The sequence below is a fragment of the Staurois parvus genome, unplaced genomic scaffold, assembly GCF_062004578.1.
Source record: "Staurois parvus isolate SC_StPar_1 unplaced genomic scaffold, SC_StPar_1.0 ptg003347l, whole genome shotgun sequence".
NCBI lineage: Eukaryota > Metazoa > Chordata > Amphibia > Anura > Ranidae > Staurois > Staurois parvus.
In genome coordinates this window covers 44877-62500 of record NW_028321143.1, presented here as the reverse complement: position 1 = coordinate 62500, position 17624 = coordinate 44877, and the positions used below count along the sequence as shown (strand labels likewise).

At 43.0% G+C, this 17624-nt stretch overlaps 1 protein-coding gene across 1 annotated transcript in view; it reads right to left on the bottom strand.

Moving 5' to 3' along the window:
• Window positions 1–17624, bottom strand: part of LOC149428295 (nuclear pore complex protein Nup133-like) — a gene marked incomplete at its 3' end in the record, with an annotated part of 49025 nt that overhangs the window by 523 nt on the left and 30878 nt on the right. The window contains exon 4 of the mRNA XM_089667536.1: window positions 4670–4817. Coding sequence (XP_089523662.1) covers window positions 4670–4817 — 148 coding nt within the window. The remainder of the gene's footprint in view (window positions 1–4669; window positions 4818–17624) is intronic.

Here is a 17624-nt window from a genome sequence, read left to right as displayed (position 1 = left end):
AAATGACCTGCTTTGATCATTTTTTTTCTGTTAAAGTAACCTAGTCATGGTAACAATCCAATTAGCTTTATTAGGGGCACTTAGTTTCTATATGCTTAGCCTGCATAAAATACCTCAATGTCCTTGACATTAAAGGAGAAATTCAGCTTTCCATATTCAGGGTGTAACATGTTACTAAAGGACTAGCCGCCGCCCCCCCCCCCCCCCCCCCATTTTGACAGCTAGCAAATGATTTTCTCCAGCTGCTGTCAAAATAAAAAAAAAAAAAAAAAAAGTAATCGTGCAAGACTACGGCACAGCTAGTCGCATCACTGACAGTATTATCTGCATAGTTAAAAGACAAGTTCAGATAGCCTTTGTGGCAGTTGGCTTAGTTCTCAATTAACTACTTCATTGTTTCTTCCGGTCACAGAGTATCTGTTTGCCCATATGAGGTTCAAGCAAACAGATTCACTGACAGGTCTGCATGGAACCAGCAATCTACGGTTTCCTGGTGCAATGCTTTACAGGCTCCCAAAACAAAAAATTGATTGGGGGGGGGGAGAGAGAGTGAGATAGAGGGGAGGGAGGGGGGGGGAGGGAGAGGAGAGAGGGGGGGAGGGAGAGGAGAGAGGGGGGGGAGGGAGAGGAGAGAGGGAGGGGGGGGGAAGGAGAGGAGAGAGGGAGGGGGGGGGGAAGGAGAGGAGAGAGGGAGGGGGGGGGAAGGAGAGGAGAGAGGGAGGGGGGGGGAAGGAGAGGAGAGAGGGAGGGGGGGGGGGGGAGGAGAGGAGAGAGGGAGGGGGGAAGGAGAGGAGAGAGAGGAGGGGGGAAGGAGAGGAGAGAGAGGGAGGGGGGAAGGAGAGGAGAGAGAGGGAGGGGGGAGGGAGAGGAGAGAGGGAGGGGGGGGGAGGGAGAGGAGAGAGGGAGGGGGGGGAGGGAGAGGAGAGAGGGAGGGGGGGGAGGGAGAGGAGAGAGGGAGGGGGGGGGGAGGGAGAGGAGAGAGGGAGGGGGGGAGAGGAGAGAGGGAGGGGAGAGAGGGGGAGGGGGAAGGGGGAGAGAGGGGAAAGAGAGAGAGAGGGAGGGGGAGGGGAGAGGGGAGGGAGGGGGGAGGGGAGAGGGGAGGGAGGGGGGCATGTTTACTTTAAAAATATGGGGAGACATCTGGTGAGACAGAGTCTGTAGAATGCACCAGCACATCACAGTATTTGACAAAGGCCTCCTACCAGATTCAGAGTTATTTAAACCATGTGGTTGAGTCACTTGGTATGAAGAGAACATTTCAAGACAACATATCAAGAGCAACATTGATAGATGAAAGAAGGAAGCACTTACTTGTGAAAAGTAGCAAGATAGTAGCAAAGGTCATATAAACAATCACAAGGATAAAAGTTGTCAGACTTTGAGAAGTTGGAAAGGAATATTAGAAGCTCAGAGCATTTGTAAGTTGACTCCGAGAATGAACAAAAAAAGTTAAAAAAAAAAAAAAAAAGGCCACAAGCAGCAACAATTCTGCATTGAGATTGTAAGCTCCTCCTAACCCACTTGTATTTAACTGTACCGTCTCACTTTATTTTGTAAAGCACTGTTGGCGCTTTACCATCCTTGGTTATGGAAAGCTTGGAGGGATAACTCCAATGGTATGGAATGTTATGATTTTGCAAGGCTTTGATAATGGCATTCGGCTTTTTCCTCAGCTGCAGCATGTATTGGGAAAGGTCATCAAAAAATAAAAAAAAAATATGCAGATTTGCATATAGAGCCAAAAGTTCACCCACATATCTAGCTTTGTCCATAAGCAATTTTTTTACTTGAAAAAAGTGAACTCACATCATAACATCTCTAGGGAGATTTTCAGGAGCATGAGAGGGTTAGGAATGCAATGTATGCTGTTTATGATTATTTCTATTGTATCCAAATCAGGGAATAGAGCAGTAATCAGGCTGCAAACATATCCCCTGAACTAAGACTGTTGGATTGACTAGTAATGCACCAAACTTTAATGCTACTGTGGAGTGACCAATCCTCTAGGTCCACCAATTTAGCCTTCAGTCAGTTTAGGTCCTCTACTCCCTCATGTGCATCAACCAGGTTGTTTATTGTGGTCGCAAATTCCTTCTTCTCATGCTCAACATGATCCACTTTATCACCTAATGAATTCACTTCTGTTATAAATTTCTGAATGAGACAGATGATATCTGAATGCAATGCATGGAGGGAGTAAAGCTAATATTTGTGTGGTATCCATCACTGGCTGGTTCTGAGTGGTGAATGATGCAATAAAATCAAGGAGTTCTCTAGTGTCCTCAAAAGAGGAACTGGATAGGCTCACCTCTGACATGTTGACCTTGGTTCTCCAAACTCATTCTGGATTTAGCAAGGCTGCTCGAGACAGTTGGATGAGTGGAGCAGTCCTGATATGCAGTTTCTGTGGGCAGTGAGCAGTTTTCTGCTTCAGGGACATCTTGGAAACCGACTGTGCAGTATCCATATTAATCAGCGCGGTAGTAAGAGGCCTAATCAGAGAGGTAGGGGCTCGGTGACTTGCTGTGCCCTAATAATCCCACCTGGTACCCAGAGCTCTAGCGCCAAGCTTCCATACAGATTGTGTACCTTTTCCCCACCTCTTAAAAAGTTTCAACTTTACAACATGACCTATGGCACAGGAACAATGTTCCACGAAACCACCAATATTACATATACTTCGTCTACTCCAACTTAAGAAGCCAGGGAAACACGAAGATGTAGGAAATGTATAGTAACACACAGGAGTAGGAATGTACAGATACCACATTATGAGAAACTCAGGGGGTTCAATAGGAGCAGTGCGTGATTCAGACAGGAATAGCAGCGCACTCCTGTTCAAATTATGTGTGATTCTTTACAGTGTAATTTGATCCTGTTCATTTTGTATGAGTGCAAAACGCAACACACAAAAAAGTAATGGTTTTAGTATTAAAGCATTCACAAGTACTCCTGAAAAAGCTTAGCATCGGTTCAACCGTACAAAAGGAGGTCAAATAAGTCAGAATATACAGGTGAAACTCTAAAAATTAGAACATCGTGCAAAAGTTAATTTATTTCAGTAATGCAACTTAAAAGGTGAAACGAATATATGAGATAGACTCATTACATGCAAAGCAAGATAGTTCAAGCCATGATTTGTCATAATTGTGACGATTATGGCTTACAGCTCATGAAAACCCCAAATCCACAATCTCAGAAAATTAGATTATTACATGCAATCAATAAAACAAGGATTGTACAGAGCACAATATCGAACCTCTGAAAAGTATAAGCATGCATATGTACTCAGTACTTGGTTTGGGCCCCTTTTGCAGCAATTACTGCCTCAATGCGGCGTGACATGGAAGCCATCAGCCTGTGGCACTGCTGAGGTGTTATCGAAGACCAGGATATTCGGTCTCATGTCTCATCTTTCTCTTGGCAATGCCCCACAGATTCACTATGGGGTTCAGGTCAGGCGAGTTTACTGGCCAATCAAGCACAGTAATCCCACAGTCATTGAACCAGGTTTTGGTGCTTGTGGCAGTGTGGGCAGGTGCCTGCTGGAAAATGAAGTCAGCATCCCCATAAAGCTAGTCTGTGGAAGGAAGCAGGAGATTTTGGAGCACTTCATGGTCGACGGCTGCGTTGACCCTGGACTTAATAAAGCACAGTGGACCAACACAAGCAGATGACATGGCTCCCCAAATCAACACAGACTGTGGAAACTTCACACTGGACTTCAAGCATCTTGCAGTGAGTGCCTCTCCATTCTTCCACCATACTCTGGGTCCTTGGTTTCCAAATGAGATGCAAAAGTTGCTCTCATCAGAAAAGAGGACTTTGGACCACTGAGCAACAGACCAGGTCTGGTTTGCTTTAGCCCAGGTAAGACGCTTCTGACGGTGTTTGTTGTTCAGGAGCGGCTTGACAAGAGGAATACGACATTTGAAGCCCATGTCCAGGATCCGTCTGTGTGTGGTGACTCTTGATGCACTGACTCCAGCCTCATTCCACTCCTTGTGAAAGTCCACAAAACTTTTGAATGGCCTCTTCCTGACAATCCTTTCCAGGCTGCGGTCATCCCTGCTACTTGTGCACCTTTTTCTTCCACACTTTTTCCTTCCACATAACTTTCCATTAATGTGCTTTGATACAGCACTTTGGGAACATCCAACTTCTTTTGCAATTACGTTTGAGGCTTTCCCTCCTTATGGAGGGTGTCAATGATGGTTTTCTGCACAACTGTCAGGCCAGCAGTCTTTCCCATGATTGTGATTCCTACTGAACCAGACAGAGACCATTTAAAGGCTCAGGAACCCTTTGCAGGTGTTATGGCTTAATTAGCTGATTAGAGTGGGACACTTTGAGCCTAGAATATTGCACCTTTTCATAATATTCTTATTTTCTGAGATTGTGGATTTGGGGTTTTCATGAGCTGTAAGCCATAATCATCACAATCATGACAAATCACAGCTTGAACTATCTTGCTTTGCATGTAATGAGTATCTCATATATTAGTTTCACCTTTTAAGTTGCATTACTGAAATAAATGAACTTTTGCACGATATTCAAATTTTTAGAGTTTCGTGTGTGTGTGTGTGTGTGTGTGTGTGTGTGTGTGTGTGTGTGTGTGTGTGTGTGTGTGTACATACATATATTTTTTTTTAATAACAATAAAGCTTACCTCAAAAAGTGGGTTGAATTGAGTGACCTCAACATTAACTTCATCAGAAAAGTTGTAACCTTCATCCTTTACTGTTACAAGGGTGTAATAGATCAGGCAAGGATTATCTCCATGATGCCATGCAGCAGCCAGGACAACTAAACCATCTCTGATTTGGGAAAAAGAAAAAAAAAAAAACACACACACATACATATGCTTTCAAGTGGTAATGTTGGAAAAAAAACAAACAAAACAAAAAAAAATTTATGAACAAAACTTGCATTTTCTCTTCCATTGAAGAGAGACAAATCTGGATGAACTACATTGTTTTCTTTTAGGGATCATTTACAAACAAACCCCACATTCAATATGCAGTTCCACATGCACTATTACATGCATTTGTGGTGTTTTCAAGTGCAAAAAAAGCAGCATGGTCTCCTTTTTAAACACACATAAAAGTACTACAATTGCAAAATAACAATAAATCCCACTCAATTACAGATGGCCATGGGCACGGACCTGTGGTTAAACAAACATTCTCCCTAAGCCTTGAGCTTATGGCGTAATATAAGGTTTTTTGAAGAGCTGGTAATCAGCGAGAGCCATGAGTACCCAACCCTCTTCTTTCCTTCCCCTCCCCAAAGCTCTGCTGCTGCATGTATTCTCCTACTCCATACCCCCTTCCCTTCTCCCCGTGGGTGCTCACCGAGTCGTCAGCCCTATGACCTTAGTGGCGTGCACCCAAGCTCCCTTCACAGCTTTGTAGTACTGATGGAATGCACCTAAATAATGGTTTAGGTGCAATCTCACCCTTTACCCTCCCCCACCTTTTTTTTCCCTTTATGTTTGCATACATCTCTTTTAGAACCCTATATGTGAGACTTCGTGCCCAGCGAAGTAGAGTGTTCCTAGTGCATCCCCCCTTAATCCTTTTCCTTCCCTTTTGTGTTTTGCCCTCACCCTCGCCACTGGGAGATATTGGCTTTTCCTCTTATATAGTCCGGCATTTACGGTCACCCTTGTAAGTACCATGGCCTTCAACTGGCTCACATAGAACGTCCAAGGCCTTAACTCGCCTCAAAAAACATGCAAAAGTCTTCCAAGTACCTCTGTTCACGTATACAGTTGTGTCCAAAATTATTCAACCCCCAATGCTGTAAAGGGGTTTAGGGACTATAGTGTACATTTGGAATTGTATTCAGAATCAAATCCTACAAGGACGTTGTAACTACCCAAATGCAACTAAAATGACATCAATTGTTTATGTAATACAGTAGTAAATGGTTCTTATGTGGTTTCTTCATTGCCACAATTATTCAACCCCTTAAAGACTACCACTCTGAAGAACAGAGGTTCATACAGGTGCTTTCCATCAGGTATTGAAAACACCTGTGGATGTCACCGAGCAGCAATCAAGCATAATAAGCACCAATTAGGCAGCTTTAAAATGACTGTGATACTCAGCTCCTTCTAGACATTTACTGGTGTGGTTACAAACATGGTGAAGGCAAGAGAATGGTCCAGGAAGACAAGAGAAGAGGTGATTTCTCTTCACAGGAAGGGCAATGGCTATAAGAAGATTGCAAAGATGTTAAACATACCAAGAGACACCTTAGGAAGCATCATTCGCAAATTCAAGGCAAAGGGCACTGTTGAAACGCTACCTGGTCGTGGCAGAAAGAAGATGCTGACTTCGACTGCTGTGCGCTACCTGAAGCGTAGAGTGGAGAGAAGTCCCCGTGTGACTGCTGAGGAACTGAGAAAAGATTTGTCAGATGTGGGTACAGAAGTTTCAGCCCAGACAATAAGACGCACACTGCGTAATGAAGGCCTCCGTGCCAGAACTCCCAGGCGTACCCCCTTGCTGTCTCCAAAGAATAAGAAGAGTCGACTGCAGTATGCCAAAAGCCATGTGGACAAACCACAAAAGTTGTGGGATAGTGTTCTGTGGACTGATGAAACAAAATTAGAACTGTTTGGGCCCATGGATCAACGCTATGTTTGGAGGAGGAAGAACAAGGCCTATGATGAAAAGAACACCTTGCCTACTGTGAAGCATGGTGGAGGGTCAATCATGCTTTGGGGCTGTTTTGCTTCTGCAGGTACAGGGAAGCTTCAGCGTGTGCAAGGTACCATGAATTCTCTTCAGTACCAGGAGATATTGGATGGAAACGTGATGCAGTCCGTCACACACCTGAGGCTTGGGAGACGTTGGACCTTTCAACAGGACAATGATCCCAAGCATACCTCCAAGTCCACTAGAGCATGGTTGCAGAGGAAAGGCTGGAACATTTTGGAGTGGCCATCGCAGTCACCAGACTTAAATCCGATTGAGAACCTCTGGTGGGACTTAAAGAAAGCAGTTGCAGTGCGCAAGCCTAAGAATGTGACTGAACTGGAGGCCTTTGCCCATGAAGAATGGGCGAAGATACCCGTAGATCGCTGCAAGACACTTGTGTCAAGCTATGCTTCACGTTTAAAAGCTGTTATAACTGTAAAAGGATGCTGTACTAAGTACTAAGATTGAATGTCACTTGGGGGTTGAATAAAACTGATAATGCTGTGAGCACAGAAAAGACATTTGTGGTTATTTCATTATAACTGTTATGTTATATTTGTCTGACCTACAAGTGCCTCTTTAATGTAAATGTAAGCAAGATGACTGAATGATCAAAAGCAATGTCAAACTGGCCAAAACACTCAATTTCAGTGGGGGTTGAATAATTTTGGACACAACTGTAAATCGACATAGCTTGTCTTCAGGAGACACACTTGACTTCTATGCATATGGCATGCTTTTTTTTTTTTTTTTTTTTTTTTTTTTTTTTTTTATAGTTGCTATACTCACAGCACCTTACCATTTCATATTTGATCTCATTAGCCTCTCTTCACGATTCTGAGGTGACCTTATGCATATATTACGCCCCTAACTACAGGCAAAACACAATTCCTCATCTACTCTCAGTATTGCAAACCCATCAAAAAGGCCCCGTACTCCTATGCGGTGATTCCAATATGGTTCTTAATCCTTCTATGGACAAGTCACCTCTGGGCTCCTTTGCCTTCTCCCCATTCTCTTCATCATTTGCTAAATTGCTTAAGACCTACAAATTTAACAGATGCCTGGCGCAAGTTTCACCCTACATCCAAATATTATATATTTTCTTCCTCAGCTATCTGCCACAATTATCCCGACAGTGCCCTGGTCAGATCATGCCCCAGTAAACTGCATACTGTAATGCCCCTTTACATCCACTCCGAACACGGTCATGGAATCTTAAGGATAAAAGATATCCTCTATCACTTGTGAAAAAGATAGGATATCAAAATACACTCTTCAGAGAATTTACGCAAGGATACCTATTCTGTATCTTCTCCAACAAGCCCACAAAGAGGTAATTTGAGGCCAATTTATTCAACTGGCTTCACGACACCACAAAGCTAATCTGGAAAAAGAAATGGAGGCTGCCACTCAACTTTATAAACATTTACCTTCGTCCTGAAATAGACAGGTGAGACACTCTGTACCGACCTAAACCTCTGCCTTACGGATGAGGCTGAACGCCAGCTGTGATGGTCACGCCAGAAATTTTATTCCAATGGGAACAAGATTGGCTCCATTTTTGCTAACAAACTCCATCTGTTCCCAGACAACATTTCTACACTTTAAAAACCTGATGACATATCTGCACTTTTAATCAAACACATTGCTGAGGAGTTCCATTACCACTTTGCCAAATTATATGGGGAAGCACATACAGTGCCAATATTAGAAATTTCTACTTTTCTGAATGAAATCTTACTCCCACAAATTTCAGATGACCAGAAAATGATATTGGGAGCGGATATCACGGAGGCCGAAATAAGAGGCACTATAAAAGATTTAAACACACAAGTGTGCACGCCCCGATGGTTTCACAGCATTTTTACAAAACGTTAACCGATATTGCCATCCCAAAATTAACACAGACTTTCAATCAGCTTAAAAATGGAGGCCAACTTTCAGCTGATATGCTGAAAGCACATCCTCTATAGTGATAATCCCAAAACCTGGGAAAGATAGCCAAACATGGTCAAACTATCACCCCATATCGCTATTTAATGTGGATGTTAAAATTCTGACAAAGACTCTGGTATCAGCTGGTTCAGACGGTAGCCAACCTTGATCCACAAAGATCAGGTGGGATTCGCAATGAGTCAGCAAGCTTCAGACAACATTAGACATACCATCCTACTCCACCACTGTACACATCAACGCTCACAAGAACTTATGCTGCTCTCACTTGACTTGATTAAAGCTTTCAACACTGTCCTGGTCATACCTCGACCTGGTTTTGCAGAGATAAGGATAAGGGGTAGACTTTTTGAAATGGGTTCAGCTCTCTATAGCTCCCCTTCAGCGTGGGTCCGCTATCAAGGGATCGAAGTCCTCCCTATTCCGTATCTGAGGGGGCACCTGACAAGGCCGCCCACTCTCACCGATTCTTTTTATACTCTCATTTGAGCCTTTGGCCATCCACATTCACAATCATCCTGATATTAAGGGTCTAGAACTGGATTGTTTCTAACATAAAACATCATTGTTTACAGATGACATCTTGCTGTGCCTCACCTTCCACCCCCCTTCCGAGCCAGACGCTTCTTGCGCATTTCGCTACATTTTCCGCCTTACACGTTGATCAATCTAAATCTAATGCACTTAATGCGATTCTTCCAGCAGCTATCCAGATGCAAATCCACTCCTGTCACCTCATCACCCATCATGTTTATGGCTATATTAATAGGGTTAGGTTGCACAATCCACGCCATGCCTTCTATCCTTGATTGGTGTGTGACGCGTGCTAAAAACTTTAGTGTAATACGTGAACCTTAAGCAACGTTTTGCCATTGTTGGATTTTTCCACTATCCATGTATATTTCGTATATCCTTATCATTGCTTACAGGGGATGTTGAATCTGTATCGCCCGGGACATGTAGTTCCAGGCACCGGGCAGGTAGATTTTTTTAACATTGTATGCAAAGACAAGAAAGAAGAAAACAGGAAGCTCCAATCTAAGTGCATTAGTAAAAGCTGTATTTAATACTGAGGGATTAAAAACACTCACAAGAACGATAAACAAGCTCCTCTGTTTAAGGGGGTGACCACTCCTCACTGTCCTGCAGGTATCGCCAGTCACGCCATGGATGTTGGCTGGGATGGTATGAAGCCGTAAATGCAGTGTGAGGATCTCCCTGATGTGTAGAGCTACAGTGAGGTCGATCCAGTGGCGTCTGCACCAGGAAGAGCCCACGGCACCAGCGTAGAACGCACTGGAAAAAGTGACGTCGCTGGAAAAGGTGGAGAGTCAGTTGTACCAGGAACACAGGCAGAGAACAGGCATGCGCTCGGAGCCTCTAGCTCCTTCTACAGGCCTGATGGTACTCATAAGTGTAACTTAAATAGGGGAAAACACTGTCGCCGTGGGACAACAATGCCATCAAGATTAAAGGAACAGTGCAATGCTAATATTAAATTCATCTGTTGGGACAATACATAAAAGGGAGCAATCAGAAGAATAAATAACATAACATACAGTGAGGAACAGAAGTATTTGAACACCCTGCGATTTTGCAAGTTCTCCCACCTAATCATGGAGGGGTCTGAAATTCACATTGTAGGTGCATTCCCACTCTGAGAAACAGAATTTAAAAAAAAAAAAAAAAAAATTCAGGAAATCCCATTGTATGATTTTTAAAGAACTTATTTGTCTTGCACTGCTGAACATAAGTATTTGAACACCTGAGAAAATCAGTGTTAATATTTGGTATAGAAGCCTTTGTTTGCAATTACAGAGGTCAAACGTTTCCTGTAGTTCTTGACCAGGTTTGCACACACTGCAACAGGGATTTTGGCACACTCCTCCACACAGATCTCCTCTAGATCTGTCAGGTTTCGGGCTGTCGCTGAGCAACATGGAGTTTCAGCTCCCTCCAAAGATGTTCTATTGGATTTAGGTCTGGAGACTGGCTAGGCCCCTCCAGAACCTTGATATGCTTCTTACGGAGCCACTCCTGGGTTATCCTGGCTGTGTGCTTCGGGTCGTAGTCATGTTGGAAGACCCAGCCATGACCCATCTTCAATGCTCTGCCTGAGGGAAGGAGATTGTTGCTCAAAATCTCACAATAAATAGCCCCATTCATCCTCTCAATTTAGTGCAGTCATTCTGTCCCCTTCACAGAAAAGCACCCCCAAAGCATGATGTTACCAGCCCGATGCTTCACAGTAGGGATGGTGCTCTAGGGATGCAACTCATCCTTTTTCCTCCAAACACGACGAGTGAAGTTTAGACCAAAAAGTTCTACTTTGGTCTCATCTGACCACATGACTTTGCCAATGACCATCTGGATGATCCAGAGTAGGCATGGGGCAAACTTCAGACGGGCCTGGACATGTGATGACTTGAGCAGGAGAACCTTCCGTGCAATGCATGATTTGAAGCCATGACGGCGTAGTGTTCTACCAACGTGACCTTTGAAACTGTGGTCCCAGCTCTCTTTATGTCATTGGCCAGCTCCTCCCTTGCAGTTCTGAGCCGATACCTCACCTTTATTAACATCAGTGATACCCCACGAGGTGAGATCTTGCATTGAGCCCCAGTCCGAGGGAGAGTCTTTAGCCTCTTCCAATTTTCTAACAATTGCTCCAACAGTTGATCTATTTTCACCAAGCTGCTTGGCAATAGCCCCATAGCCCTTTCCAGCCTTGTGGAGGTCCACAATTATGTCTCTGGTGTCTTTTGACCTCGCTTTGGTCTTGCCATGGTAGTAGTTGGCGTCTGACTGTGGGGTGGACAGGTGTCTTTAAAGATCTGACAGGTGCTACTAAGTTAGATTAATGAGTGGAGTAGAGGTGGACTTTTTAAAGGCACAGTAACAGGTCTTTGAGAGCCAAAATTCTTGCGGTTTCTTAGGTGTTCAAATACTTATGTTCAGCAGTGCAAGACAAATAAATTCTTTAAAAATCATACAATGTGATTTCCTGAATTGTTTTTTAAATTCTGTCTCTCAGAGTGGGAATGCACCTACAATGTGAATTTCAGACCCCTCCATGATTTCTAAGTGGGAGAACTTGCAAAATCGCAGGGCGTTCAAATACTTCTGTTCCTCACTGTATATAAAAGGCAATATACGAGCAAAGATGAATACCATGAATAATACTCATGTATATGGACAAAAAAGAAATAAAAATGTATATGGACAAAAAAGAAATAAAAATATATATAATCATAATATAATGGAAATCCAATTGAAAAAAAAAAATGTGTGGGACCCAGAGTAAACGACGATAAGGGTCCAACCCGTAAAAGTCAGTGTAAGATGTACAGTGTAAATAATATAAACACATGATTAAGTATTGCACAGACAGAATAATTATAAAAGGAAGAACGCAAAAAGAATTTCAGACATTACAAATGTATGCAAAAAGAAACCAAGACACTAACTATATAAGCATGTTGGTGTGTACATCTACCAATGCGTTGGCTAAGATGAACAAATTAAGTAAGTGGATGAGCTGTATGGAATTAAAATTTAATTCAAGGGGTTGAACAAACAGCAAGTACAAATTTTAGAACTGCAACCATTTTTTTTTTTTTTTTTTTTTTTTTTTTTTTTTACACAGTCGCTCCATTTTTAGGGGCTCAAATGTAAAGTTATTAAAAATTAACATTTTATGATTATATTAATTTGTCCATTTTGTTGAGAAGCGTTTACTGGCAATGACGGCCTGATGTCTGGAACCCATGAACATTACCAAAGACTGGATTTCCTCCTTTCTGATGCTTTGCCAGGCTGTAACTGCAGCTGTCTTCAGTTCTTTGTGGGTCTTTCTGCCTTTAGCTTTACCTTCCGCAAGTGAAATGCATGCTCAATTGGGTTGAGATTAGATGAATGACTCGGCCATTGCAGAATATTCCACTTTTTCTTCAAAAGCTCCTGGGTTTCTTTTGCAGTGTGTTTTGGATCACTGTCCATCTGTATTGTGAAGTGCTGTCCAATCAACTTTGCTGCATTTGGCTGAATCTGGGCTGACAATATATCTCCAAGCACTGCAGAATTAAGTCGACTGCTTCTGTCAAATCTTCAATAAACACAGAAATGATCCAGTTCCACTGGAAGCCATGCATGCCCATGCCATCACACTGCCTTCACCATGTTTTACACATATTGTGTGCTTTGGAACATGAGCTTTTCCAAGCCTTCTCCACACTTTTCTTCCCGGTATTCTGGTACAGATTAATCTTAGTTTAATCCGTCCAAAGAATGCTATTCCAGAACTGGTCTGGCTTTTTTTTGTAGATTTTTTTTTGGCTCCAAGTCCAATCTGTTTTTTCTATTCTTCAGGCTTATGAATGGTTTGCACCTTGTGGTGAACCCTCTGAATTTGCTCTTGTGAAATTTTCTCTTGATTGTAGACTATGACAATGATACGCCCACCTCCTCAAGAGTGTCCTTCACTTGTCTTGATGTTGTGAATGGGTTTTTCTTTACCTTAGAGAGGATCCTGCAATCATCCACCATTGTTGTCTTCCATAGACATCCATACCATTTTATGTTGCTGAGCTCACCAGTGAATTCTTATTTCCTGAGAATGTATCAAATTGTTGATTTCGCTACTCCTAATGTTGCTGCAATCTCTCTGATGGATTTGTTTTTGTTTGAAGCCTAACAATGGCCTGTTTCACTTGCATGAACAGCTTCTTTGAACACATGATGTAGGTTCACAGCAATAGATTCCAAATGCAAATGCCACATTTAGAATCAACTCCAGACCTTTTATCTGCTTAACTGAAGAAGAAATAACAAAGGAGTAGCCCACAACTGGCCATGAAACAGCTTTTTATTCAATTGTCCAAATACTTTTGGTCCCTTGAAAAAGGGGGGATGGCTACTCTTAAGAGCTGTAATTCCTAAAACCTGCCTCCAATTGGATGTATATACCCTCAAATTAAACTTGAGTGCGCATTTTCAGCCAATATCCATTATATAACTGTAGCTTGAAAGTGTTTTGGTAAATATCTAAAAAAAAAACCTAAAATTGTGTGCAAATATCTCTCTCTCTCTTAAAATTTCGAGTCTAGACCTACTAGCCAGGCACAAACCTTACTCTCCACCAGTTGCCCCACCCAACCTTGCCCAGGTCCGCCTCCAACCTCACCATCAGCCCATCCCCCAACCCCGCCCCAAGCCCTGCCCCCAATCACGCTCCCTTAAAGCTTATGAAATTACATTTTTCTTTAGAATAAAAAGAGTCCAAAATATAAAAAACTGCAATTATAACATAGCTTTATGTATTTAAAAATACCATATATTAGATATGCTGGATACATGACAGATGTCAATTGGAAAGTGAGGACAATATTCCAGATGCATATCAGCATACGGCAATGCATCCATCATTAGAGGGAAAATCAAAGTGTTCACAGGTTACTTTTTTGTAACTATGTATTTAAGAGATCAGACACTGGATACATGACAGATGCATATTGGAAACAGAGGAGCAAATTGCCAAATACATAAGAGTATACAGCAATAAATCCATAATTAGAGGGGATATCAGATCACTGAAGTGGTCACAGGTTACTTTTTTGTAAATATGTATTTCAGAGATCACACACTGACTGGACACGATAGATACATATTGAAAAGTGAGCAGCATATTGCCAGAAACAGCAATACATCCATCATCAGAGGGGAGAGCAACCAATACAGTGTTTACAGGTTACATTTTTTGTAACTTTGTATTTAAGAGATCACACACTGGATACATGACATCTGTCAATTGGGAAGTGAGGAGCATACTGCCAGATGCAGCAATATATCCATACTAACAGGGAAAATCAAATCAATAGAGTGCTCACAGGTCCTTTTTGGCAACAATGTATTCAAGAGATCTGACACTGGATATATGACAGCTGGCAATTGGGAAGTGAGGAGCATACTGACGGCTACATATCAGTATACAGCACTAAATCCATCATCAGAGAGGAGATCAGATCAAGGAAGTTCTCACAGGTTACTTTTCTTGTAAATATGTACTTAAGAGATCTGACACTGGATACATGACAGCTATCAACTGGAATGTGAGTAGTATACTGCCAGATACAGCAATCCATCCATAATAAACAGGCAATATCAAGTGCTCTCAGATCTTTTTCTAACAATGTATTAAAGAGATCTGACACTAGCTACATGACAGCTGTCAATTGAGAAGTGAGGGGCATACTGCCACCTACATATCAGTATACAGCAATACATCATTTGGTGGAGATCAGATCAATGAAGTGCTCACAGGTTACTTTTTTGTAAATATGTATTTAACAGATCAGGCATTGGATACATGACAGCTGCCAATTGTAAAATGGGGCTCATATTGCCAGATACAGCAATCCATCCATATAAAAATGTAAGATCAAGTGCTCACAGATCTTTTTTGCAACTATGTATTGAAGAGGGTCTGACACTGGCCGTCAATTGGGAAATGAGGAGCATACTGGCGGCTACAAATCAGTATACAGCACTCCATCATCATCAGAGAGGAGATGAGATCAATTAAGTTGTCATGGGTTACTTTTTTGTAAATATGTATTTAAGAGATCAGGCACTGGATACATGACAGCTGTTAATTAGGAAGTGAGGAGCATATTGGTGGCTACAAATCAGTAAAGAGCACTACATCCATCATCAGAGGGGAGATTAATCAATGACAGATGAGTTTGCCCATGCCATGCAATGTATGCTATAGGGCAGTATTCCTGAGCAGGGACGTGCCCCACCTACCTGCTCGGCTCACCGTCCAACCCTGGCTGACAGTCAGTCCTCCCAGGCCAGCCTTGGTCCCTGCTCTCCCCTGGGTGATCAGCCAGTAAATCCCCTGTATGTTAATGAGCCCGAAGCCCAGCCTCGCGGATGCCATGCCCAAAAAAAGCCCTGCTGGCACAGAGGAAATGCGTATTTTTAGCAACCGGTGCTTCCCATCCCCAGACACAAGGATGGCCACCTCCAACCTACCGTATCCAGTGCACACCCTGCGACGACCACCGATGCACTCCTGCCTGGCGTGGCCTTCCTGCGTTCAATTCGTCACCTCCCGCTCCGAGCTGCGGCTCAGTCACCGGCCTCAGGATTTATGAATGAAGCTCAGAGAGTATTATTCATGCTATTCATCTTTGCTCTGACATTGCCTTTTATATGTTAGGTTATTTATTCTTCTGATTGCTCCCCAATGTATTGTCCCAACAGATGAATATAGTATTAGCATTGCACTGTTCCTTTAATCCATGCTGGGTATTGTTGTCCCACAACTGCAGCGGTCTCCCCAATAAGTGTCACTTATTATGAGTACCATCAGGCCTGTAGAAGGCGCTAGAGGCTCCGCGCGCGTAGCCTATTGTCTGTGTTCCTGGTACAGCTGACCTTCCGCGTCTTCCGGTGACGTCACTTCCTCCGGTGCGGTCCACGCTGGTGGCATGGAATCTTCCTGGTACAGATGCCACTGGATCGGCCTCACTGTACCTCTACACATCATGGAGATCCCCACACTGCATTTACGGCTCCTTACCATCCAAGCCAACATCCATGGCGTGAACGGCGGTACCTGCAGGACGGTGAGGAGTAGTCACCCCCTTTCACAGATGAGATTGTTAATTTATCATTCTAGTGAGGGTTTTTAATCCTTTAGTATTAAATACAGCTTTTAATACTGCACTTAGATTGGAGTCTCCTGTTTTCTTCTTTGTCTTCGCTTAAAGAGTTGCCTTTGCTCTCTAGGATGGCTGCCGCTAATTTAGACTTCATGTTCGAGAGACTTTACAAGACTTGATTATAAAATAATGGACATTAAATTATAATTTTACAGAGTCTTTTCCCTGTGTTTGTCCCAGCATAATACCACACATTAACTACCTGGTGTATATCTGATACCTGTACTACTACTACTTTTTGGAATACTTCACCTCTGTGCACCAGAACTTTTTCCTTAGTTTATTTTAACCTTCAACTCACCTAGCAGATGGAAGAATTTGGGCGGCAGAGCTGCTGCCAATTGCTTACATCCAAGCACCTAACACTCCCCTCCCCTCCAAAAAATTGAGGCACCCCAACACATACGCATGTACAAACGTAAATGCACGCGCTGGGGCGCCTACACTTGAAAACGTGGATTGCGATACACAGTGGGGCAAAAAAGTATTTCGTCAGCCACCAATTGTGCAAGTTCTCCCACTTAAAAAGATGAGAGAGGCTGTAATTGGCATCATAAGTAGACCTCAACTATCAGACAAAATGGAAAAAAAAAAAAAAAAAAAAAAAAAAACACAGACAATCACATTGGCTGATCTGGAAAGAATTTATTTGCAAATTATGGTGGAAAATAAGTATTTGGTCACCTACAAACAAGCAAGATTTCTGGCTCTCACAGACCTGTACCTTCTTCTTTAAGAGGCTCCTCTGTCCTGCACTCATTACCTGTATCAATGGCACCTGTTTGAACTTGTTATCAGTATAAAAGACACCTGTCCACAACCTCAGTCACACTCCAAACTCCACTATGGTGAAGACCAAAGAGCTGTCGAACGCCAGAAACAAAAAATTGTAGACTTGCACCAGGCTGGGAAGACAAACTGCAATAGGCAAGCAGCTTGGTGTGAAAAAATCAACTGGGGAGCAATAATTAGAAAATGGAAGACATACAAGACCACTGAATCTCCCTCGATCTGGGGCTCCACGCAAGATCTCACCCCGTGGGGTCAAAATGATCACAAGAACGGTAAGCAAAAATCCCAGGGCCACACGGGGGGACCTAGTGAATGACCTGCATAGAGCTGGGACCAACGTAACAAAGGCTACCATCAGTAACACACTACACCGCCAGGGACTCAGATCCTGCAGTGCCAGACGTGTCCCCCTGCTTAAGCCAGTACATGTCTGTGCCCGTCT